The sequence below is a fragment of the Myotis davidii genome, unplaced genomic scaffold (genome assembly GCF_000327345.1).
Source record: "Myotis davidii unplaced genomic scaffold, ASM32734v1 scaffold290, whole genome shotgun sequence".
Lineage (NCBI taxonomy): Eukaryota > Metazoa > Chordata > Mammalia > Chiroptera > Vespertilionidae > Myotis > Myotis davidii.
The window spans coordinates 4512159-4540158 of NW_006285049.1; the positions used below are offsets into that span (position 1 = coordinate 4512159).

Below are 28000 nucleotides of genomic sequence, written 5' to 3' on the forward strand. Positions count from 1 at the left end.
TCTTTTTGAAGTTCTGGGTCTCTCGTACCCAGCTGCAGTTTGTTAGGTAATTTTAGATTGCAAAGGGCCAGGGCATTCATATGCAAAAGCCTTTGCACACAGCTTGGGTGGGGCAGGGTCTCAGGAAAGCAACAGGGCAGAGCAAACAGCTATGGCTGATCCTCAGCCCTGCCCTAAGAGCTCCCGAGTCTCAGTGTCCCTAGATAATCGCTGCAGGCACCTCTGAGAGAAAGCCGCCCTCAAGTTCCGACTCGATGCCAGACGGCCCAGTTCCTCACTGTATGAGCCTGGGTCCCCAGAGACTTGCCTGGAACTGGAGTTCAGAGTGGGAGCAAGTTCAGAGCAGGAGCATGTGTCTCTCTCCTGATTGAAAAAGACAACCAAGTCCTCAGTTGCCAGCCCTTGCCACGTGAGCCTCTGTACCTCTGCACTTCCACACTTCCTCTGAGTCTCAGTGTGCTTTTCTCTTTCTTTCTAGTTGTAGAATTTCCACTCAGCCAGCCTTCCTGTGGTTCTGGATGATGTCTGTTTTGTCTTTTAGTTGTATTTTTGAAGTGGTTGTACGAGGCAGCAATTTCCCGGTGTTTACCTATGCCACCATCTTGGTTTCTCAGTATTTTCTTAATAGTTTATGAGTTCTTCATATAATGGCTAACAACCTCTTGTGTGTCATAATTTTTAAACTTAGCGTAATTATTTATTTTTTTGTTTGGTTTGATGCCCATTAAGTTTACATTTTGTAGTTTTTATATTCTTGAGATAAAATAATTTTACTTATCCTCATTTAGTCCTCCAAACAAACCTATGAGATAGCAACTAATATTATCCTAATTTCAGAGATGATATAATTCAGGCCCAGAGGTTAAATAACTTGACTAACTTCTCATACTTATCAAGTAACAGTTAGGCTTTTCACCCAAAGATTGACTCTAATGTTCTATCTTTAATTGTTTACGTCTGTTAGCTAATTATTCCAACTACTTTATTTCTTGAAGATTATTTGTTTAAAAATGGCTCTTCCTAGCCTGTTATTAGGTAGTCTTCCTTTTTCAAATATATTTTTTGCCATTTATTTTAATCTAACTCTTGAACTCATCTAAAATTTATTTTAGTGTAAGAAATGAGGCTCTAAACATTTCTCTCAAACAAGTAATTATTTCAACATCATTTATTTAACTCTTTTCCCTCCCTTCAACTAAAAGCCCTCTCTTTAGCATAAATGGGATCTTCTATTTATGTTAAAAATTATTTGTGGTTTATCTTTCTTCTGTCTCATCAGTCTGTTTATTTTGGTACTAGTAATATACTTCAGTTTTTCCATATTATAAATATAGCTTTTCATTTTCTTATTGATTTAAGTGAGCATCATTTATTAATAATATTAACTCCATCTCATCTATAGTTTTCTTTGTATTAAAGTCTTTGTGGTGATTTTTGATGTACTAAATTCTTTATTGATATTCAGTCAAAGCAATAATTTATATCTCTAAAGGCTGGGATTATGTTAATGGGGTAGTGAAGAAAGAATGTTATTTTCTTCTCCCAAAAAGAATATAGAGAAGCCAATTAGAAAATGTAAGGAAAATAAGAAAATTTAAAATATCCTATGTGAGAAATGTATCATCTAATATACAAAAATGAAACAAAATTTGCATGACTTTGGGCAGTTTTGGGGAAGTAAGCAAAAATAATCATCTGTCTTCAAGGCTACTGAATATTCTCCTTTGGATGTTGAAGAGCTTCTGTCAATGCACTCATCCTGAAGAAGAGGTTATCTCAGCACAGTATTTAGCTCTGCAGTGAATACTACATACATATGCAGATACTGTTGATTAGCTTATTATTGATCTTTTAATCAGGGGTCTGAAAAGGGGGCAATAGTACACCTGTATTTTAACCTTCCATCTTCATCTGCCCCACTTCATTCAATGAATGATGCATTTTAATGTCTTTTTTCCCTGTCTATAATAAGAAAAAGAAATTGACATCTTAAACTTAGATCTAGGAGCACTTGTCTAGTATAATCAGATGAAGGTGGTGGTCTCAGTGCCATTTACCCAGCAACCCATTCTTTCCTCTCTGATTTGTACTGCCAAATGTAATACCGTGTGCATCAGTGCCAAATCCCAAATCCCAGTGAAATACCGAGTTTCCATCAATGCTGCGGTTTGTTTTGGGGCCCTGTATTCTGGTCCACTGATCTGTTTGTGACCTGCAGCAATGCCACACTACTCTAATGCTGTAGTTTTATAAGACTTGCTATCGATAGTCGAGGTCTCTGTTCTTCCTGTTCACAATTTTTTGCTATGTTTGAAACTTCATTCTTTGGTATATACTTTAGAAAAAATTTGGCAAGTTCTATGGGGAAAATCTCATTGGATTTGTATTGGAATTACATCATATTTATAGGTTGATATATGATACATTAACATTTTTATGATTTTCAGTTTTGTTATGATGGGACTTACCTTTCTATTTTTTTCATGTCTCTTTTTTATCTTCTGTATAATTGTCTCCATAAAGGGCATACACATATTTTGTTAGATTTATTTCTAGCAAGGTTATAGGTTGTGCTGTCATTCAGGTGGGATACTTATTCTTCTTTTATACTTTCAAATTTGTAAAGGACTTTTAAGTTACTATATTACCAGAAAAATGGATTCTGTTTTGTATCAAATGTAACAGCCCCATAGTATTTTAATTGCTTTCTCTTTTGTCTTTTGGAGAAAGTTGGACTCTTTGGTTACAACTCAACATCATAAGAAAAATTTTAGAGTGCCATCAAAGTTCACTTAATTCTCTTTTCTTCATCTGACATTTGTTGATATGCACTGGCATTTCTGTGATCTTTTCCAAGATGAATGTTGAGGGGTTATTGTAATATATTTAATTCTTTGGTATTAAAACTCTTCTTTTAGTCTTCTGATGTCAATGTGAAACTTCCCTAATGCTCTCAGGCCTTTGATTGATCACTTAAAATTGTTTTACAAAGGACTCATTTAAAAATTGTAATGATCTATCTATAGTGTATTATCAAGTGACAGAAAGTAGAATTCAGCTTGTTTGTAACTTGTCTTATTTCCTTTAGTTACTGTGAAGCATGTCTTTTTAGAAAGCCATGCAAAATATTATTTTGGTGTCCTTATGACAATGGAATTAATGATATCTCAATTACTTAAGAAATCTTATTTTCTTTGTTCTTATGTACACTTGAATTCCATTAGTCTTGGAGAGGAGTCATATATTTTTGTGGTTGAAAATATATATTGATGTGCTTTTTAACAGCTGGATAAAAGTCATTCATATTTTGCCTTTTGTTTTCAGTGATTTTATTCATTTAGTCTTTTGAGAGAAGGAGATGATGGACATGTTGTCATATTTCCTTTATACTTTCCCATTTGTTTATTTAAAACTCTAGGTGTAGTAAAATTATATTTGATTATTCTTGAGGAGGCTGAATGCTCCACAGAAAACATGAATTGCTAAATATTTCAGCTTAAATTCATTTAATTTAGCCAGTAAAAATGCCCTGAAAAGCACCAAACTGAAGTAAGATATGTATTTTGGGTGAACAACATCTGAACAATTTGATTTTGCAAATGACAAATTTAAACTATATGGAAGCAATAAGCATTATATTTAAATACTTTTGCTAATATGACACACGAAAAAGTGGCTATCATTTCTAAAATTTATTGTTCTTTGAATATTAGTAAATTTGTACATTTTTCATATATTTGTTAGTAAGTTGTTGGTATCCTGTTTGAAAAATGCATTCTAAATATTCTTTTCCTTTCTTATATTGGGGGTCTTGTCATTTTTCTTGCTTATTTTTAAGAATTCTTTATATGTTAAAAATGTCACCTTGTATGGAATAGTCACAGGGACATGAAGGACCACACAGGGGATATAATATACTAGAGGCCCTGTGCATGACATTTGTGCATGGGGAGAGGGAGTCCCTCAGCCCAGCCTGCACCCTCTCCAATCCGGGAGCCCTCAGGGAATGTCCTACTGATGGCTTAGGCCTTCTGCAGGAGGCGACAGGGCTGATCACGGGAAGGTGCCGCCCCCATCACGCCGCTACTGCTGCCACTGCCCGCCGCCACTGCTGCCAAGGTGTTTTCATCAACATGGAATCCAGTTCCTTCAACAGAAAAATGACAAGTTTTTTTAGGCATTTTTAAGATGTCTCTCTCATAGGATATGACATACATTTCTTTTTTTTTTTATCCTCACCTGAGGATATGTTTCCATTGATTTTTAGAGAGTGTGGAAGAGAGAGGGAAAGACAGAGAGAAACATCAATATGAGAGGGATACTTCAATTGGCTGTGTCCTGCACGAGCCTTGACCTGGGCCCCGGCCAGGGAGGAGCCTGCAACCTAGGTACATGCCCTTGACCAGAAACGAACCCAGACCCTGCGGTTGGCAGGCCAAGGCTCTATCCACTGAAGCAAACTGGCTAGGGCAGGATATGACATTTCTTAGCCCCTCTAGCAGTGGACCTTCATTTTATCCTCCAGGAATGAGGTGGAAAAACCCTAGCTCACCTTCCTGGATTTTTATTACCCAAATTACCAAGAACATTGCGAGTGGCATACGGGGAGCTTAGCCAATGAGCGGCTAGAAAAGGTGTTTCCTCTGCAGCTCATGTGCAGAGGTGGGACTGCCGGCGCTCACTGACTGGCAGGCCCTGTTCTCTGCGGGCCTGTGCCATCGCGGCTTGCCTCACCACACACGCAGTCCCCTCCTGCCCACCTGCATGTGCAGCCTCCTCCTGAGCAGTCATGACATTACGGCGTCCCGGACAATTTGCATATTACCTCTTTATATATATAGTTGGTGTTAGATGGGTAGTAGATTTATTGGGGTGATCACTTAGTAAGTTATATAATGTCTAGTCACTGAGTTGTACACATTAAATTATTATAATATTGTATGTCAGCTGCAATTGAAAACAATTTTAAATATATTTTATTGATTTTTTACAGAGAGGAAGGGAGAGGGATAGAGTTAGAAACATCGATGAGAGAGAAACATCGATCAGCTGCCTCCTGCACACTCCCCACTGGGGATGTGCCCGCAACCTTAAAAACAATTTTAAAAAAGAATGTCAACCCACTGTCAGTCATATAAGTAGGAAATTTACTGGGTTAATGTTTGTTTTTAAATTTAATTTTTTGAAATACTTTTAACCTATATTATAATAACAGTACAAAGAACTCCTACATCTCCTCTTACCAGATTTCTAATTGGTAATATTTTTAGCTCATTTGCTCTCTCTTATTCTGATATGCCTTTTACTGATAATATTTCCTCCATCACCTTTAAATATGCAAAACAAAGATACTCTTTATATAGCCAACATACAACCTTCCAATCAATAAGTCAACACTGACATCACAATATGATCCAATCTTCAGACACCATTAAATTGCACCTACTATCTAAATAAATAATGTCTCTTTTTTTCTTTCTTGGTCCAGGATTCTATCCTATCCATGAACACATTCCATTTGATGGTCATATCTCATAATCTCCTTTAATCTGGAGCAGTTCCAGTCTTTCCTTGTTTTTGGTATCCCTTGTGGCCTTAGAAGTCAGGCATTTTATTCTGTAGGATCACCCTTGAACTGGGTCCATATGATGTTTTATCATCACTCAGGCCATGCATTCTTGTTAGGAATACCATGGAAATGATGACTCTTCTCAGTATCACATCTGTAGGCACACTATGTCAATCTGTTTTACTGCTGGTGGTGTTAACCTTGATTACCTGGTCAAGTTGATGACCTTCTAGGTTCTCCACTTGAATAGAATTCTTTAATCTGGATCAGTATTTTTAGGGAAATATTCCCATGTTCTGTTCCTCATTAGACTATCACCCATTTTCCTTAATATTTTTTTACTGTGCCCACCTGTATCACATCCAATTGTTTTTTGGGGGACATAAATAAAATGATAAATTTACACATTGATACTCATTTTCACTCTTACATTTACTTTCTAGCATTATAAAAACTGATATTATATGTCATGTACAAATATTCTTAAAAACAGTAACGCAAACTTTTAAAAGTGCATGTCAGCATTTAGTATGTTGACCATTATATTTTACTTTAATGAAAATTATTAGACTGATGGAAGTCAAAGAAAACATTTTATTTCTATAAATGTGATTTGCCTCGCTTTTCCACTTTTCTCTTGATAGCTTTATATACAGCATTGCATTCATTACACTAAAATATCTTTATGAAAATAAAATTAGATTGTATATAAGATTATATTCGAAGCATTATTACTGAAGGGGTTTTACATTAAGCCGGCATGACTGTCCTATTTATGGTTTTTCAAAATTTTCATTTTATCTAGCTATTGGATTTTCATTTTTTACATTTCTAACAGGTTAAAAATGCATGTTTTCTTCACTTAGAAAAACTGATTGTTTTCTATCAGCCGGTAACTGAAATATGTATGTAACAAAGTCATTCCAGTCTCCAACTTGTCAGAATTCAAGACTTATTGCAAGAATTTTGTTCAATCACCTTAAGAAAAATAGTGCTTACTTAGCTCTCCATTTCTAAGTAGCTTCCATAATGTAGAGTGATATGAACTATTAAATATCAAAACCTGTATGAATATGTCTGGTGATGTAAAATGAAGATTTGGCAGATTATTATCCTGAGGAGGATTATTCAGTAAAATAGTAAAAACGAGGAAATAGCTCTCTGAGTGTCTGGACGTTGCCTCTTTTCCCCAGTGTCCTCTGTGCCTAGGACAGTCCTTGCCTTATGCATGGCCAATAGATATGGCTGAATGACTGAATAAGAAGTGCAGAGCATCTGCTGATATCAGGTTTCGTGGTAGCTGGATGATTTCTTAGGTGCACTGAAATGTTTTCTTTGTATTAGAAGCATGAGCACACTTTATTAGGTCCCTACCCTTTGTCAGGCAGTGCTCTAAATACCTAAACATGGATTAATCTCATTAAGTGCTCATCACGATCTTGAGGCAGGTATCATTATTATCCCTAGTTTACAGATAAGGAAAGAGGTTAAGTCTCATGTCCAAGGTTACAATAAGTGACAGAATCCACATTTGAACCAGGCTGTATGGCACCAGAGCCCATTCTCCTAACCACTACCTTGACAACTTTTCTCTTTGCTTGTTTTATTTTATGTCTTTATGTACATATAATTGCCATATACCATTGTATTCAGGTGTACAATATAATGATTTGATATTTATAGACATTGCAATATGATCACAATAAGTGTAGTTATTATTAGTCACTGTACATGGTTCCAAAAATAATTTCTCCTTTTTTCGTTGTGATGATGACTTTTAAGATCTATCCCCCTGGAAACTTTCAAATTTGCAATATAGTATTATTAACTATAATCATTATGCAGGATTATACTTTATACTTTACAGCCTCATGACATTTATTTTATAGCTGTCTATTTTTGCCTTTGACCTCCCCCCTTCACTCATTTTACCTTTCCCTAAGCAACTCCCCCAGCAACCACCAATCTGTTCTCTCTCTCTCTTTTTGAGGTTGGTGGGGTTTTTTTGTTGTTGTTGTTTTGTTTTTTAGATTCCACATATAAGTTAGATCATATTGTATTCATCTTTCTTTGTCTGAGTGATTCCTTCCATGGCAATATTTTATTCTTTTTTTATGGCTGAAGAGTAATATATATATATATAATACTCTTTATTATTTATTTATTCATCAATGGACGCTTAAATTGTTTCCATATCTTGCTATTGTAAATGGGGATCACATGTCTTTTTGAATAGTACTTTTGTTTTCTTCAAAAAACTGATAGTTTTTCATTAGCCAGTAGCTGAAATGTGCATATAACAAAATCAATCCCTAGAATTTTAATTGCTGGATCATATGGTGATTTTATTTTTAATTTCTGGGGGAACCACCATACTGTATTCCATAGTGGCTGCACAGTTTACATTGCCACCAGGAGTGTGCTACCTGCTTGTATTGGAGCAGTGCCATGGCCTTCCTACTTCTTCCAAAATCCAAGAACTTTATTGACAGGGTTAGCACAAGTGTTTCCTAATGCTTTGAAGACAACAATCATATGTATATATATTTTCCTATTGGGCTTTTTTGTTTTATAAAAGTCTTTATTCAGAAGTTTTCTTTCTTACAATTTACTTTATCTCAATAACATCCCCATAACATCGAAAAGTTGGTTGCAGTATAAATAAAGCTGGTGTGGTCTGCATGATTGGGAAAATATTTTGTCTTTTTATTTTTCTAATTGCCTCTTTGTAAATCATTTACACTACTATTTAATAATAGCTCAAATTCAGGATCAGGGTCTTTTTCATTTTCTCTAGTTGGGGGTGGCTGGCACCTTTTTCAATTGTGAAGTCAAAGTAATAGGTTCACTAAGAGCAAATGTCGCCTCAGTGGGTGACCCATGGATCCTATTGCCTTCTTCTTAGGCTCTTATTTATTCTGAACAATAGAGAAGACATGGTGACCCATGGAGCATATCAGAGAACAGCTGCTGCAGCGCTGACAGCTTCCTCTCCCCTGTGAATAATTCCTTTCTTTCAAGTACAACCTGCCTGGAACTCCTAGCTGTCGTACATGCATCGGTGCATTCCCTTTATTGTCTCCCCATAGTTTCAGAATGTGTTACACAGAAAGCTGCTGCAACTTCCTTCGCAGGCCCTTTTTATCAGCCTAAAGAATTCCTATTGATTTTGAGGACCTTAGGATATAGCAAATTGTTAGCTCAAGAGGGATATTGAAAACCAGATAAAATGCTGCATAGAATAATGGGGTGTCCTGGGTCTCTGGAGTTAGTCACTCCAGATGGATGTATCTTTAAAAGTATCTTGAACCATTTTTAGATGAAGGTGAAGATGAAAAGTTACCATCTTGAGAATATCATTTTCTTCCCAAAATATTGTTTGTTCTTTGAAATAGTACAATTGCATGCACACTTTAATACATGTGAGAAACCACCTGAGTATCTAGAAATTGAAGAGAGCATTGGTCTATTCTCTTGGGAACACACACACCCCACCCCTCAATTTATTCAAAAGTTTTTCATAATATCCTCCAATTATTTTCAGTATTTATGGAACCTGTATTGATATGCCCCCCTTTTTTATTCTTGATATCGGTCTTTTCTGCATCCCTTTTTCCTGATTAGTCCTACTAGGATCTTGTCAATTTTATTAGTCATTTGAAAGAGCACTTTTAAGCCACATTTAAAAAAATACTGATTGCTTTGTCATTGCTTTATTCCTGTATATTTATTTTTCCCTCCTTGTACTTCTTTTTAGGTTTACCTGTGTTCCTTTCTCCACATTCCTGAGATGAATGCTTAAACCATTAATGTTTATTCCTTTATAAAAATAGTTATACTTTCATGGCCATCCATTTCCCTCACCACGGCATCATATGAATCACATTTTTATGCTTTATTCTTTTAACTTATAATTCAGCTTGAAATATTTTCTAATTTTATTTTTATTTTTTGACCCATGGGTTATTTAAAAGTTTGTTGCTTAATTTTAAAACATCTCAGGATTCTCTCATCTTTTTATTACTGGTTTCTAACTTAATTCTGCTCCTAGGTAGGACAATGTAGTGGACATCAGACTACCTTTTCTATTGAGAGAAGTTAAAGAAATAATTTCAGAAATAGAACACATGTATTGTACAAGTATAATATTCAGGTTTATTTGAACAATGGAGCCATGGGACAATGGAGAAATATAAGTGTGCCATACATTTCTAGCATTGCTTTGTAGATGTTTATGGATTTGCTTATATTCTTGAAGCTATAGGAAGAAATAAACTTGACTAATCCTGCAAAATTAAAGAAAGGAAAGAAATAAAAAAATTAAAATGAGGAGACATAAGCTATCACAGTAGGAATATGGCAAATATATCAATGATCCTTCCAGAAGATTTGGTTTTCCTGTGAAAAGACAAATACTCTTACATTGGATTGTAAAGATATGGTCCAAGTTTTAATTACTTACAAGGTCGCACTAAAAAAAAAAATAGAATTTAAATAAAGGAACAAGAGCAAATAAGTGAAGCAAGTGAAAACTAAAAGAAAGTTGGGATAGTAATGTTATTATCAAACAACTGATTCAAGATAAAATATATTAAGTGGCAACTAGGGTTATTTTATATTGACAACAATTTTAATACTTATGAAAAGCAATATGGAACCAAAATATAAATAAAAAGGATTAAGATATAAAGATAAATAATGGCAAACTGGAATTGTTGCGGGAGATTAGTAAAACTGCATTAGAATTTGACTGATCTAATAGACAAAAATATAATTATAAGAAAAGGATAACATGATCAATATGATTTAATACCTATAATAGAAATATAGAAATTAAATCTATTAAATAATACTTATACACAACTTCATGCTAATAATTCATAAATTTGGATGTAATGAATGATTTTCCATGAAAACACAAATTAGAACACCTGTTCAAGAATGCTAAAGAAAATCTAATTACTGGTAATAATAGAGGGATTAGAAAAATTTGTCAAAGAATTAGATTCTTTCATCCTTTCACCCTGAGGTCACCAGACTCTGACTTTATTATTGTTTTAATGTAATGTTTTCAGACATCCAGGGAACAGCTAATACTTTGGCTATGTAATTTGTTCCAGAGCATAGAAAAGAGAAGGGAAGATTTTCAATTCAGGTGATCTTAATCCTGACTCCAAAATTTGAGGATGGAACACACACACACACACACACACACACACACACACACACACACACACTATAATACAATCTCATATATGAATAGAGATGCTCACATTATTAAAATAGTAGCAAATGAACTCCGGAAATATATTAAAAATAAAATACCAGGCCCAACTGAGGCCTTTTATATGAATTACATGAATATAAATGTTCTAAACCAAATATTTGCAGTTGTTAAAATTAACTAATAGTAAGCTTGCAAAAATAACTGAAAATCTATATTATAATTAATATGAGGCTTCACTGAGATGGGTGGGTATAGAAACATGTGTGTGTGTGTGTGTACGCGCGTGTGCGCAGCACGTGTCGCTTATGCATATATTTTATGACAGAGCAGTGATACCCATTATTGATGAAATGTGTTGCTAAGTGAGTCATCTGTTATCTGTTGCTATAGAATGATTGCAGTGATCAATGTGGCTATATGATTTCCAACATTTCCATATAACCCACATCCTGGTGATTCTACCACCTTTTCAACTGTCCCTCCCTCACCTACATGTATTCACTTTGGTCTTTTTCAGTTTAAATTGCAGTGCATCTTTAGAACATCTCTAATATAGAGATGGCCACCTCCTCTGTCCTATTTTATTTTAGTACTTGCATTGAAAAACCAAAACCCTGTTGACTCCATCTCTCAACCTCAGTTACACTCTTGCAGCTGAACTTGGCTATAGAACACAGAACGATGCTGACTGATCTTACGCTACATGCATGATCACTCATCTTAAATGTGCCCTTCATGCTGCCCTGTTTTCCCTGTCCATTCATGCTCTCATTCTGCTAGATGACTCTCATATCTCTCCTCGTTCCTTACATGGGGAACACCTCCTCCCTCATCCTTGCTTAGCATATAATTTTGTTTCCTAAAAGCAATTGGAAGAGAGCTTCCACAAGCTATCCCCACCACCCATATAAACCCACCTACATCTTTGCTGATATATTTTCTCTTCAATCTCTCTTTTTAGTTGGGTTTAACATCCATGACCTAGCAAACACAGGCCACTCCAGGTGCATATTAAATTGCATCTCCTCTCAAGGACATTGCTCCAGGAATTTACTCCTTCTCTTGCATTATTTTGTTGCTTCCTCTCTGTTGGATATTTCCTTCATCATGTAAATATGCTATAATATTTAGAGTCTCAAAAACAACACTGAAAACCAAATCCTAAAATCCTCCATTGACCTAACTTTCCTGTTCAGCGACTGCTCCTTTGTCTGCCTTGCACTGTCTTAAGTTCCCCTCTCACTGTATTGAACCCAATCCAATGAGGCTTTGGCTTTTTCTGCTTCACAAATATGCACTTGTCAAGGTCTCCACTGATGTCCATGTTGCTAAATCCACCCTTCAATTCTGAGTCCTCATGCTGTTGGGCTTTGATTATTCCCTTCTTCAAAACAGGTGCTTTGCTTGGCTTTCATGGTTCGTACTCTTCTGGTTTTGCTGACTCCCTCCTCCTCCTCGCAACTCTAGCATCTGCATGAAGGACTGTTTCAGGGCTTGATGCTTAGATTTCTTCCTTATATCCACTCACTTTGTAGGTGATCTCATTCTGTCGAAAGGCTTTAAATACCATCTCTATGAAACGACTTCCTAATTGTTTCCCTTATCTTGATCTCCTTGGACTCCAGACTTGTATATCCAGCAACACATCTGAATCTTCACTGGGGTGTTTAATTGGAATGTCAAAAGGTACATGTCAGAAACCAAGTCATCATTCTCTTTCTCAAACTTGTTCTTCACCAGCTCAGTAAATGGCAACTTCTTTCTTCTAGTTGGCTTAGGCTAAAAACCTTGAAGTATTTCTTGATTCTGTTTCCCTCACACTGCACATTTAATCCTAAGAAAGTTTTTATTGCTCCCTTGAGAACAACTTCAGAGTCAGACCCTTTTCATCATCTTCCCTTGGCTAAGCCATCCCTAGCAATAACCTTCAAAATCATCTCCTTGCTTTAGCCCTTGCAACCTCCCAAGCTCCATAAAGTCTATTTCTGACACTACAGTCAAGTTGGTCATATTGGAACTCAATTCAAAACCCCCACATGGCTTTCTACCTACAGTAGCCAAAGTCATCTTGTTAATGATCTGCCTTCTTGGATTTTTTCTGGTATATTTTTGACCCAATTGCCTACTATTCATTCTCTAGCTACACAGGCTTCAGTGATAGTCCTTGAACATGCCAGCAGGCCCCTGCCTCAAAGTCATTGCTCTCCTGCAGGGTGTCACTAGATGTCACTTTTTCAATGAGACTTTCCCAGAATTCTTTTTAAAATATCACCTTCCATATTCCTTATCCTCCTTACTTTAATTTTCTTCATAGATTTTATCACCATGTAACCTATTAGTTTTATATATTTTACTCCATTAACTTTATATTTTAATATAAATTCAGTGAGGGCTGGTATTTTATATCTTTGGTTTACTTTTCCATTCCCAGCACCTGGAATAAAATCTAGAAAGAAGTAGGCATTCAAAACAAACAAACAAACAAAAAAACCTGTTGAATGAGTAAATGAGCGAGTGAATGAATGACTATAACAAGTCCCTTTGAAATGTGTATGCCATTTGAACCAGTAATTTCATTTCTAATAATTTATTCCAAGAAGATAACTGCTCAGGCACACAAAGAAACATGTGTTGAAGCATTTTTAAAATATACTTTATTGATTTTTTACTGAGAGAGGGAGGGAGAGGGATAGAAAGTTAGAAACATCGATGAGCGAGAAACATCGATCAGCTGCCTCCTGCACCCCTCCTACAGGGGAGGTGCCCGCAACCCATTGAGCCAAACCGGTTAGGGCTGTGTTGAAGCATTTTTATTAATAATGCAAAACTGGAAATAGTAATAGGAAGTTGGGCATTAAATATATTATGGTATAGGTATACTGTAGAATACTATGCATCCATTAAAGGGATGTGGCTTTACTTTTATTGACATGGAAAGACATTTGCAGTGTATGGTTAAGTTACAAAGATTTCAAAATGTCAATATTGATCATTTCTTGACAGCAGGATCATTAGTGATTTTAATTTCCTTGTGCTTTTATGTATTTCCTATTTTTCTAAATAACCTGTTTATATCAGAAAATTATCTATCTATCTATCTATCTATCTATCTATCTATCTCTCTATCTATATCTCAAGTTGTTAAATTTTTCACAAGTACCCATAAGCCTTCACTCTTTCTGCTTATTTTTCCCATAAGGTAGGAATACTTAGCTTAGAGTCCATCAATGGACTTCATGCAGTCTGTGAACCTGTTGTAAAATTTGTAAGGCACATTTTCTACACACTTTTATGTGTGCATTTTCAGATTATTAAAGTAGTCCACATATGTCAGTGTGTCTTCCTCAACCTACACGAGTGTGCTCTTTTTCATTCTTTTTTAAAAATTTTGTTTTATTGCTGAAAGTATTACAAAGAGTAGTACATATGTCTCCTTTTTTCCCCTCCTTGTTAACATGGAGAAGGCTCAACTTCCTTCAGTCTGCCACTTCTTTTACCGCCTTTTTCTCCAGTGTTTCCCTACTTTCCATCTGCTTCGTCTCAGTAACAGCTAAGTGAGTTGAGGTTATGAGAGGACCTAGCATTAAGTAGGTGCTAACCTTCATCCAGGGACTTATTTTAACTCCTTAACTCTCATGGATACCCTTGGCTGAGGAATATCCATTTATTACTAGTGCATTATAATATCTGTTCTTTCTCAATGCTTGTATAAGACCTTTCTCAAGTGCTGTTTCTAAAATAGCACAATGCCATTAAAGCCCTCCCCCCCTTGGATCATAGCCCAAAGTATTTTTCTTAGAATTTGTAACTTATTGGCCTCATCACTGATAGTAATAAATTATCTCCATTTCATGAGTAGCCAATTTTTCTTTTATTTTATTGTAAACTATGTAGGGTAATAAGATGAAGAGGTAATATCATCATGTTGGATGCCACGGCTTCAATCATGAATTAATTCCATTTGCTACTGAACTTTCCCTATGGTGATATAATTTTGGCTCCTAGCTATGTTATTTATGGAGAAGCTTTGTTATCCTCACTGACCTAGCTACATTCCTCTTCTTGCAGCATGACTTCTATAATAGCATTATAGTTAGTTTTGAAATAGTTCAATTAATTTTCACAATAATGTGTTTATTATTGGACGTCACTAAGCTTCAGTGTTATCTGGCCTTCTTCATTGTTATAGTGTCAGTGCTCTTAGTGTTTGCTGGAATAAATGAACTACTAAATCATAGATTTAAAAAAACCCTCCTCTTATGCTCTAGTATAAGGAAATTTTTTGTTTTATAAAAATGAAATGGCCTCAGGAAGTTATGAGTTATTAGTCACTGGATGTATTCAAATAAACTGGATGGCCATTTGATGGGAATCTCATAGACGAGATTCAAGCATTGATATTTGGGTAGATTCTCATTAGACTACTTTATGTTTGAGATTCAGGTTTGTTTCAGTTAAAATCCACCTTGAAAATGTGCTGATGTTTACGTAGCATGAATAGATACGTCATAGGAAGTCTAAATCATGATCATGACCTGTATGGAGTGCTTACTCTTCTCAGGAACTGTGCAAAGTAATCATCTTCATCACTTGTTTCATTGAATTCTTACAATGATTCTCTAAGGGTACAACTCTTATTCCTATTTGATAGGGGCGGAAACTGAGGCTTGGGGGAGATTTTTAACTTTCAGGTTATAAACTGTGGAGAGAGGATTAAGATTCTGAGGTCTTTTAAATTGCTGCATTATAGTGCCTTGCTGATGACCAAATACCATTAAAAATAAACAAAATTATTTAACAAAAACAGAATCAATGTGGTTCTAATGAGGGATGCCAAAAAACACTGTTTTCTCCCAACTCTCCAATCTCCCCCAACATCTGAGGGAATCCTTGGAAGTAGCAAGGTAAACAGTCCATTTTCTAATACAAATAAACAAATCCACTAACAATAATTTTGGCTCTACTACTGGACTCCACTTTTCCCATTTCATTGGTTATGCTAGGATCCCCATAATACTAATTGTCTCACTTAAAGGGTATTCAAATGCTTATTATTCACAGAATTGGCTATCAGAAGCTGGACTTTATAAATGATGCCTAATTGGGATTATTGAAAAATACTAAAAATAGTTACTGTTTATTGAGTTCTTACCATGTTTCAGACACCCTGCTTTATATGGATTATCACAATGAGTTCTCATTTGACAGATGAGGAAAATGAGACAGTGAGAGATCAGGTCATAGGTAGTGAGAGGCTGATCTGGGTTTTTAGCTCCAAAGCCTGTGCATATAACTCCTTTGTAATTGTGCCACCCACAAACTACCCTGAAGCTGTATTTGACGCTAGAAGTGCATGTGGCTTTTTTCCAGGTGACTAATTTACAACTGACTTATAGTTTAATGCACTGAGATGATCTGATCTTTTTTCTATTTAGGTTTCAGTTAAGGCAGCAAAAAAATTCTCATCTCATGTTGTGAGCAACCTTTTTGTCAGATGCGAGGTGACCTTATTTTTATCCTTTGATCATGAGTTATAAAGGAGATTGTTGAAATGAATGATAACCTGCCATTCCTGCCTACTTCTCTTAAGTCTAATCTTAAATTAGTATGTATTTCTGTCAATGCAAAAGATGAGTAACAAGGTCATACTTATTATAAAGGGGGAGCTTTATTTCTGATTGTAGTTGCCCCCCAAAATTATGAATAACAAATCAGGGAGACACAATATGTTCAAGTGTGACAAATTATATTCTTGGGATTTAAAATGTGACTTTTAAGGAAGTACATATTAAAAATTAAAGGGAAAATAAAGGACAATACAAAGAAGGTTAAAAAAAATCACTCATACTTCCATCACTCAAACAATCACTTTTTAAAATGTTGATACATTTTATCGCATTGCATGTTTTTCCCGTGATCAAAGGGTAATAGATCAGTTGGGGTTCTCAGTTGTAAAGTGACTGTGGAGGTGGTGGATGGGAGGGCAGCGGGCAGAGCTGATGGGAGCCTGAGGCACTAGAATTGGGAACAAGCAATAGCTAGAGGCTCCCTGGTGGGCCAGCAAGCAGGAAGCAGGATGCACAGTGACCTTAAAGGAGCTGACTGGATGCTGCTGCCCCTGCACAGTGCAGGTTCTTTCCCTCTCTTCCTGGCTGCGCTCCATTATGCTTCTGAGTCTTGAGAAAGTGTCTGATTGCTGGGGTGTGTCATGGGCCTGCCCCTGGCTCTGCCCTGGGAAGAGGGAGGATTTGACCTCTTTGCTTTTTGAAATGAGAAAGATAGCTCATGTGCTGTCTTGATCAAGTGTTTTGTTTGTACACAGTAATGTTCCAAGTGCTTTCTTAAATGAACTCTTTCAGATCCTCACAGAAATCCTTTGAGGCAAGTACCATTCACATTGTCATATTACAGCTGAGTAACCAAATGAGGTAGAGAGAGAAGTGGCTTGCCACTGCTATGAGGGGTGCAGGGATGTGAACCACTCTATTCTGCTGGGCCTGTGGGCAGTGGGGGGAGGGGAAGCAGGCCTGCCTCCCACTGAGATGGCACCAGTGGGAGACAGTGGAGTTCCAGGAAAGAATATGGTTGTTACTAGAACAATGATTCATTAAAATAGGCCCAGTGTTCATTGCAGATACTTTTAAGTTATACTAGTAATTATGCAATAGTCATATTTTCCTGTGTCTTAATGTCTTCATACAAGTTTATTCATCTTCTAGTGACTAGTTTTGAAGATATGGATCAACTTCTTTTCAATCTGCTTTTCTTATTTTAATGAGGGCTAACTTTCGTTGAATACTAACCATGTGCTAGACACACTTTTAAGTGTTTTACATTATTGTTTATGTTTGTCTTTTATTAAATGTTTTTGTGTATTATACATTTTTGAACACCCTGTATATCTATGTCATCTCTAAAAAAGCTGAATGAATGATGCTAATGACTGTTGGTCAAATATTTAACTTTTGAAAGGTTGTTCTTGTTTATAGGGGCATAGTGTCAGCCTTATTGCTATGAAAGGTTAGTTTAGTGCCTCAAGTTCAGGAATTCAATATAGGTACCATTTCTAATAATAGCTAGAGGAGAACAGCAATAATAGGATTTATGCCTCAGTGGGTTAAGAACTGACAAGTATATAGCAATAGGCCACTGTGTTTGCTGCTGTTATTTTTAAAAAAATGCAAACACCTCTTTCACATTATAGAATTTACTAGTTGAATTAATTAAATAATGAATACTTGTTATCAAATAATAATATAGAAAAGATTCTGTTCTTGACTACTTGGTTTATTTTGAATCTTAAAGTAGAATTGTACTACATATATTACATTAAAAATTAATATGTAATTAAGAAAATTCAAGGATTTAAAAATGTGTGAGAGGTCCTTCACAGCCTTTCCCCTTAGTCGTATCCCCAGCTGAGGTAACGATTCTTCACATTTGATATATTCTTCTTGATTTTTTCTTCTGTAAACACGCACACACAGTTTTTGCAAACAAAATGGGACACTATAGAATTTTTTTGTTGTTTGCTTAATAGTAAACTATGGCATTGTTTCGTTTCTGAACATCATTCTTTTATAGAGTGGCACAGTGTTTTAGAATATGAATTTATCATAATTACTCTGAGTGAATAGTTGGCATTTTATCAGGTTTTTAGTATTTTAAGTAAACCTTTAGGCAGAACCTTCTGCATGCATCGTTGCTAATTTGTGCTGTTATTGTGCATAGATTTTTAGATTTGAAATTATGATGTAAAGTGTATGCACATTTAATATATTGATAGTTTTACCAAACTGCTTTCAAGAAGTCCCTGTAAATTTATTTTGCCACACATAGTGTACCAGAGTGTTTATTTTTCTACATTTTTATTGACACTAGATATTATTACTTTTTTTATTATTGCTTATCTGATTGGTAAATCCATTAAGTTGCTTTTTCTTATTGATTTTCAGGTACTTTTCATTAACCTCTGATTCATCATGTATTTAACCTTGTCTCATAGAATGTCATTTGTTGTGTAATTTTATTCTTTCTGTTGAGAATTTTTTGAATGTTATGTTGTTGACATGTAATTAATCGATGTTTTAATTTATGGTTTCTGTTTTATTCTAATTTCTTACCTCTTTCAATTATGGCTAATTTCTACCATCTACAGATTATTCCCAGCAGAATACAAAAATGTGTATTAGTAGTTCTTACCAACTGCAATTTCTTACCTTGACAGTGTCTTTCAATAGCTACCCTCCCGAGGTGTCCGTACTTGTTATCTCTTACTTCTCTCTGCCCGTTCTCTCTGGAGCCTACTTCAAGAAAGCTTTATTTTCCATAGAATTTTCTGAAATAGCTTTAGGGTCACAAGAAACCTGTTTTGTTAAATCCAGTGGTTCCGCCTTTATCTTATTTGACCTATTAGCAGCATTTGAAACAGTTCATTACTCCCTCTTCCTGGAGGCATCTCCTTCATCACCAGGCCTTTGGGACACCACTGTCACTTTTCCTCCCCTACTCTCACTAGCTACAATTACTGCTTTTTTTGCTGGTTTCTCCTCAAAATGTTAAAGTGTCCTTTCATTTATAATAATTTCCAAGGTATTCCCTGTGCCTTGATGGCTTTCAATACAATCTGCATGCCTATAACTCCCCACATTTTTATCTCCATTATGGACCTTTTTCCACCTCAGACATGTCCTCTTTTTTTCTTCATTCTGGAATATAAAGCTCTTTTTAATTAAAGTATAGTTGACATATATTATATTGGTTTCAGGTGTAAAACATAGTGATTTGACATTTGTGTACCGTACAAAGTGACCACTACAAGAATTCTAGTAACCATCTGTCATTACACAAAGTTATTACAATATCGACTACTTTTCCTGTGCTGTACTTTACAAACCTGTGACTTACGTTATAACTCTAACTTTGTAATTCTTAATCCCCTGACAACATGGATAGACCTAGAGCCGTGATGGCGAACCTTTTGAGCTCGGCGTGTCAGCATTTTGAAAAACCCTAACCTAACTCTGGTGCCGTGTCACATATAGAAATTTTTTGATATTTGCAACCATAGTAAAACAAAGACATATTTTTGGTATTTAGTTTATATATTTCAATGCCATTTAACAAAGAAAAATCAACCAAAAAAATGAGTTCGCGTGTCACCTCTGACATGCGTGTCATAGGTTCGCCATCACTGACCTAGAGGATATTGTGGGGAGTGAAATCAATCAGAGAAAGACAAATATTATATCATTTCACTTTTGTATGTAACCTAAAATAAACTAAACAAATGAACAAACGAAACAGACTCATAGATTCAGAAACATAACTTAGTTGATAGAGGATTGGGCAGTGAAGTGGGTAAAAAGGTGAAGGGGATTAAGAGGTACAAACTTATAGTTCTACGTGTCCTCTTGAGTGTTCATGAGGTTCCTTAAACATAACCTATCTAAGTTTAAAACTTGATTCAAATTATCTTACTCTTTCTTCATTTCAGGATGTATTGATTTCTTCTTCATTTTTGCTGGTTATAGGATTCTTAGCTGACAGCTTTTTCTTTCATCACATAAAAACTACGTGCCACTTCCTTAAGTCCACTACCATTCTAATTTCTTTTCCCCATATATACAATGTATTGATTCTTTTCTGTCTGCTTTTAACATTTTGTATTTGTTTTTAGAATTTTAATTATGATGAGTATTTTTAAAAATTGATTTTGTTTGGGGTTTGCTTACACTCTTGAATATGTGAATTTATGTATCTTGCCAAATTTGAGAAGTTTTCAGTCATTGTTTAGTCAAGTACTTTTTCAGTCCACCTTCTTTCTCCTCTTTTATCGACTCTACTTATATAAATCTTAGACCTTTTATTATCGTCTCACAGGTCTCTGACACTTTCTTCATTCCCCCCCTCAGTCAATTTTCTTTCTATTTGTTCAGATTGAGTAATTTTTATCTTTCAGTCAACTGATCTTTTCTTGGTGCCCTCCATTCTACTGGTTAGCCTATCCTTTGAGCTTTTTATTTGTTATATTTTTTAATTTTAAAACTTTCATTTGATTATTTACTTGGTTATTCTCTTTCTTTGCTGAGGCTTTCTGTTTTTTCCTGACCCAAATTGAACCTGGCACCTCCTGCCCCCATTTCATAGGCTAACACTCTATCTACCAAACCAAATCAGCTAGGGATGTTATTGCTTTTAAAAATATATTTTTATTGAGAAAGAGAGAGAGAGAGAGAGAGAGAGAGAGAGAGAGAGAGAGAAAGAGAGAGAGAGAGAGAGAGAAGGGAGAGAAAGATACACACATCGATGAGAGAGAAACATCTCTCTCCTACATGCCCCCTGATGGGGATTGAGGTCACAACTCAGGCATGTGCCCTGTCCGGAAATCCAACCGAGGACTTTTTTGGTGCATGGGTCAATGCTCAACTGAGCAACATTGACAGGCTGTTAATGCTTCTTTTTATCAGTGATCCTATAAAATGTTTGTCAGGTAATTTAATATCTCTGTCATCTTGCTGTTAATATCTATTGATTGTCTTTTTGTCATTAATTTGACATCTTTTTGTTCTTGGTATGGCATATGATTTTCAATTTAATCCTGCTCATTTTGCATCATGTTCTGAGACTTGGATATTATTTAAACTCCTTGTGTTGGCTAGATTTCGCTGACACTGCTCTGTCAGAGGATGGGAGAGTGCCTTCTTGTTACTTACATGTGGAGGTAGAAGTCCAACTCCCCATTTGGCCTTCTGTTGAGAACTGAGGGGGAAGCTTCTAATATTCCTGGGTGGGAGTAAAATTTCCAACTCCCCACATGGTCTCTACTGACACTGTGGTAGAGAGGGTCTTATTACTGCTGTGTGGTTGAAAGTCCTGACTCTACTAATCTTCCACTGACACCATCACAGTTGGGAGCGGGCAGTGTGCTTTGTGACTACCAGATAAGGATGCAAGACCAAGCTCCCACTCATGTGTTCTCCACTGATGCCATGGGGAGCTTTATGACTGGCCACTGGGTTAAAAGTCTTGGTTCTCTACTTGTTCTCTCTCACCACCCTACTGGAAGTGTTGAGTACACCATTTTTGCCTCAAGAGGATGGAAACCTAATGTCCCCACTTGGCGTTTACTGGCAGGGTTGAGGGCATGACTACTGTTTTTTTTCTTTGGTGTTTGACTAGAATAGAGTGATTGTTCTCTAAAGACTTTTGTCTTGCTAATCTTCATCTTTTCTGGTAGTTTGGCTAGGGAGAGCAGGCTTTTTCTTTTATTTCTTTTCTGTTTTCTTTCTTTCCCTTTTTTTTTTATTGCATCTGTTGGTATTTTCAGGTCACTGCCTTCTTTAGTTCCAAGTCTGAATATATGAGGCGAAAAGAAAACCTAGGAAACTCACCATTGTTTGGTTCCTCAGGTCCTGAGGTCCCTCACTGTTTTTTCTCCTCCATCTTTCAGACTCTTCTGATGTTTGTTTTATAATATAATGTGTGGTTGTAGTTAGTGGGAGGGATAGGGAAAGCATATCTACTCCATCTTTCTGGAAGCAGGAATCATGTCAGTCACATTTGAACTTAACTTTCAATGGGCTCCATACGGCTCTCCCCTGTGCAGGTACCTGGAACTGGAAAGCAGTGGCCATCGGAATGAAGTCAGACTGCACTACCGCTCTGGCAGTCACCGCCCTCACACGGAAGTGTTTCCATACATTTTGGCTGATGACAAGTGGCACAAGCTTTCCTTAGCCATCAGTGCCTCCCATTTGACTCTACACATCGACTGCAATAAGTAAGTGAAATGTTCTCAGTTCAGGAAATGGAAGCTGCTAAGAAATGACTGCAAACTTACATCACTTATCTGATGTTTCTTCCCCCCTCCCCGCCCTCCCAGAATATATGAAAGAGTGGTGGAAAAGTAGTCCACAGACTTGCCTGTAGGCACAACGTTTTGGCTGGGACAGAGAAATAATGCACATGGATATTTTAAGGTATCCTTTGACTAAAGTCTGATCATAAAGTATAAATACAAATGCTTTCTCATGAGTTTGGAAAAATTAATTTTGCTTTTTATGGTGAGAAACAAAATAATTTTACTTGTGTAGATATTTCTATTTATGTTTTATTTCTTCTTTTCTTTTAGCTGGCATGATATTTAGCTGATGAGCACTACTTTCTCTTTTTTCCCTAATCAGTTTTATCTTTAGACATTATATAGAAGACCACAAGGCTGAAATCAGGGCAGTTAACATACCATTCTTGAAATTAGGCATTCAAAGTAATAAAAGCCTAAAATATTAGTATACAAATTAACTCTCCCCCACTGAAGTATAACTTTTGATGATACTCTCATAGGGATGTTATTAATAAAGAATTGAAAGCTTTTTAATATTCATTATTCATGGGCTCCTTATACACCAGAAAGTGAGAGAGGAATATATATATTTAAGTGCACAAATCTACCAAAAGTAGAAAGGAACCATAATTTATATCTTTTTTTTAGTGTCTACTTAGACACACACTCTGTAGAATCTCACACTGTAGAGGATCTAAAAGACATACCGTTTAATTATCTGTCTTTAAAGGATGAAGAAATAAAGTCCAGAATATTTCTTGACTGTAAGCCCATAAGTATAATCATTTCCCCCCAGTGACTATGATATAGAAGTGACCTGGCAAATGGCTGTTAAATAAAAGAATGACAGGGGTGTGTGTCCAACTCGTGAATTTTTAGGTAGACTAGGTACCAATAACTTTACAAATGTATTTTAAGCAAGGTTTATAATCCTAGAGAGGTGTTTTTAAAAGTTAAACATTGTCTGTTACCCGGGAACCAGGTGCTTTGAATATGTTATTTCATCTCTCCTAGGCATGCTGGCTTTGATGCATAGTCTTTTTGTCCTCTTTTTACATATGCATAAGCCTGCTCATAGAGCTTATATAGCTTCTCCGAGTTAGTCATGGGGAATTGGTCCCATTTTTGCAAATCCTGAAAATTCAATGCTGTTTTCCTCTGTAAGGGATTGCAAATGTGTGCTGCTAGTGCCAAGTCTCTTCTCTATTTAATCATAACAGTCTTTCCCGTGGAGCCCAGATGTGGTCTCAGAATCCTTCTCAGACATTGATTATGTGACTGCTCTAGGGATCCTGCTTTTTATTCCAGATTCTGAATGGTGCTTACTAGAATTGTGCAGTGCGCATGCACACAATAACTTTGTTCTTATGTTGCCTTCTCCAAGTGATAGGAGTTTGTATATAAATTGCCTCCTTAATCTAAATCCAAACAGACAACAGATCCAGCCATTGCCACAGTACACTAAAATATTTATCATTCACATTGGCATTCTTTTTGTACCACACTATTAATCAGATTAAACATGTAGGAGCTATTTGGTAAATCTGTGTTCAAAATTGTCTCGAAAATATGTTGGTACTACCATTCCTGTCATTAGACATTCTGTTTGCATTTTTCAAAGAGATAAGGTGAAATATTAATAAGAGAAAATATATAAAACTGGTGCAGGAAGAGAGGAGGGTGGTGGGTGAGAGGGACAGCTGGAGTGTGTCTGATGAGGTCATTCCTGAACTACCCTTTGACCTTTGCTTTAAGAGTTCAAAAGCTGGAAGCTAATTATACCTTAATGACTAAGGACACATGTAAATTTTGCCTATAAACATGTAATAGGGCCTTCCTTCTGTGTAAAATGTGTTATTTTCAGCCGGCATTTAAAACAAATTCATGGTAAACTTTCTGTACTCTGAAGGACTCGTCTCTGAGTCTTGCATAGCTGTTTAATTTATCTATTGTCCTTTTTGAGTTGAGAAAAGTTTCAAAAGATTGCACTGAAAAATGAGAAATGCTCAAATGATCATTGCTTTCATAACTAGTTTTCCTATTCTTTTCTTTTGATGATTGCAGTTTAAAATTAGTATCAGCTTCACTGTTGGTGAAACCAGAAATGAGTTTTAGGTTGATTTTTAAAGGTCATTTTCAAGCTTTACTTCAGTGGCTTTCTACAGATAACTTCTCAAAACATTGCCTCTTAATCATATCTTGACATTTGATCTTAGAGGTTTTAAAAATGTTATCAATAAGAGAATCCATGGGTAATCATCTATTTTTCCTTATGTATTTCTTTCCCTTTGGTTTGAAGTCAAAACAATATATTAAAAAAGATTTTACTCAGGGATTTTGATGATTCTGTCCTGTGATGTTTTCCTTCATGAACTTGACTGTTGAACATAATTTGAATAGATGAAAGTAATGTTTTCTTATTTAATTTTTCACACACAGGGAATAATGCAAGATGTGCAATTACTTGTCATGCCCCAAGGATTTATTGTTCAGTGCCCAGATCTTAATCGCAGTAAGTCCATTAGTTTTTGCACTGTGTGATTAAGAGTGTGCTTCTTGCTTAATTGTGTCCAGGTTGTCAGTGTGAAATTGGAGTTCCCATATATGAGTTGTCAGCATAGGCTTAATCAGATTGAACCCCTTATAAATACAACTTGACCAATGTAGTGCTTGCAATTTCAGCTTGTCCAACTTGCAATGACTTCCATGGACTTGTGCAGAAAATCATGGAGCTGCAGGACATTTTGGCCAAAACATCAGCCAAGGTAAAAGCTACTTAGAAGATCAGTGTGGAGAGCTCAAAAACCCTTGAGGTTCCTTATAGGATTTTTTTTTATAAGCACAGGTGTCTACCTTTGAGATTTTTCTTATGCTATATTCTTTGCTGGGGTTAAATCTAAATCAAAATCCCTGTCTAAGAAAAGGGCTTACAAATATTCAGCGCTGGCCATCTGTATAACAAATGATTTTTCCTTTCAAAGGAAGGAGATGGGAGGATATTGCAAAGAATGTGGACACTGGGGTAATGTCAAGGAAATGGTCCCACCAATGCCTTCTACACTGTGCTGCAGCTGTAGGATAATTCACTCAAGTTTGCCTACAATTTCATCAGGCTCTTGTCCTTTTGCATAGTACTTACTAATGATTGAAGATTATATTGTATATGGATGATTTGTTTCAGACACAATATAAATTCTAAAACTTATGATCTCACTTGAATTGACATGTTTATGAAATTAAACATTTTTAAAAATCGAAAGTGCTTCTCTATATTGTGGGTGATGCTATTTTGACTTAGCCTTCATTTATATCTGTTAAATTATGCTACTTTTTCAAAGACAAGAGGAAATTTACAAACATAAGAGGGGGAAAATCCTTTGCTTTAAATCAAAGGCATAAGTATATTTATAACAGATAGTTGATGGGCATAGCCATCATTACTGCTGTACACTAAAAATAAATCAGATACCTGATAGACTATTTTGCATGTCTTCATTGCTGGAGTGGTGAATACAAACCCCTTCCTTTGTGCCACAGTTGTCTCGGGCTGAGCAGCGAATGAATAGGTTGGATCAGTGCTATTGTGAAAGGACTTGTACCATGAAGGGAACCACCTACCGAGAATTCGAGTCCTGGACAGACGGCTGTAAGAACTGCACATGCTTGGTATGGCTTTCAACTCATTTTTAGACGAAGGAAACTCGGATGCCCCCACTCTTTAAAAATGGATTAAAATAATGTAATCATGAAAATTTTAAGAGCCTTTTCCTTAAGAAAGGCACCACACTGAAGTGCCAGCAAACCCAGTCAAATCTGAAGAACTGTGTACTGCATTATTAAAGATACTTCCTAGCCTATAAAGGTTACAATGGCTGTGGAATACTATAAAATTTAAATTTATTGGTACACTTAGCAATTTAAATTGGTGTAGTAAGGTGAGTCTCAAAGGATTTTATCCTGTGGTCCTTAACATTTCCAGGAATTTTCCCCTATTGTGTTTATTAATGCATTTTAATAAAACTGAATGCAGCATGAGATACTGTGACCAGATTGGTCCATAAAAACAAAGGGTGGAGTTTAATTAAGATAACCTTTAAAAGTTTGCTGATACAGTGGAATACAAATTATAGAGTTTAAGTATATGGTTTCTCCAATTTCTCATTAATAAAGTAGAATATGTAGTACATTATTATTTCAAAAATACATTTTTAAGTTCAGAGAAAAGGTCACAACTAGTTTGGTTTTGAACTTTCAAATTCCACATGAATTCATCCGTTGAAACTGGGTAAGTGGGAAGCAATCAAAGGTCTACCTGAATTAGTCTTGTCAAAAGTTTTCCCCCCAAGTTCACCAAGTTTATTCAAAAGCAGGATATCATGCATGCAAAAAAGTCAAAGTAGCTCACCCATGTGTGTGTGTACGTTATGTGACTTCTATTCAGGGACATATTATGCTCCTACTAAAGTTACAGCACTTTGTGAATATAGGAAAGCCTTCCCAACTTGTGAGTTGGGGTCAAAAATCAAGCTGAGTAAAACACAGATGTGGTCTAGTGAGGTCAATAAAACGACTAGGAAAACAGCCAGCAACCTGGGAGTCCTGGATCACCTCCAGGAATCAAATTCTTTGCCCTTCTGATTGTAGTTTGGCACCTCTTGTAGTGATTGTGGGCACCACCTCATGTGATAGTCTGTGCCATCTTAAATACCCATGGGAGGATTCTGAGTCCTGAGACCAGTCTTCAGGATGGCACAAGCTACTCTCCTGGTTTGCTGATGTGCATTTGTGAGTAATCTGGGGAGACATGAGTGAGCGAGGCTTACCCTTAGCCTGCTATTTCCTGGTCAGTGTGTGCCTCTCCCTCCAGCCATGTCCTCATCCACCTGGCTACACAAGGTGAGAGCTCTGGCTCAGTTATGATCAGTTGTTGGACAGAAGATGGGAGCCAATCACCAAGTGTGTTTTGACCCAATTTATAGTACTGTGGGCCTCTGTGTTACGGGTGTTACTGTATAATAACCAAAGGGAATAGTGGTATTTATGAAATGTTATGGGAAGAGTTTGAAATTTAAGAAACAGATTTAAAAATAATTGAAGACTACCAAATTGCAATCTGGAAAATCCCTCACTATTGTTTTCTTCTCAGAATGGAACCATCCAGTGCGAAACTCTGACCTGCCCGAACCCCGACTGCCCGCTGAAGTCGGCTCTTGCATATGTGGATGGCAAGTGCTGCAAAGAATGCAAATGTGAGCATAACTTTTATGATGAATACTTTCTCTGGCAAAAATAAAGCACTGTATTTATAAATATCCACCCATCATTGGTTTAATCTTGCCAAGCTAAGTAACTTCTAGAA

At 36.2% G+C, this 28000-nt stretch overlaps 1 protein-coding gene across 1 annotated transcript in view; it reads left to right on the plus strand.

Annotated features, from left to right (window-relative positions):
- NELL2 (neural EGFL like 2) overlaps positions 1-28000 on the plus strand; it is a 359055-nt gene that overhangs the window by 92963 nt on the left and 238092 nt on the right. Inside the window, 6 exon segments of the mRNA XM_006755529.2 lie at positions 22405-22578; positions 22681-22777; positions 25081-25153; positions 25324-25406; positions 26179-26307; positions 27788-27890. Coding sequence (XP_006755592.1) covers positions 22405-22578; positions 22681-22777; positions 25081-25153; positions 25324-25406; positions 26179-26307; positions 27788-27890 — 659 coding nt within the window.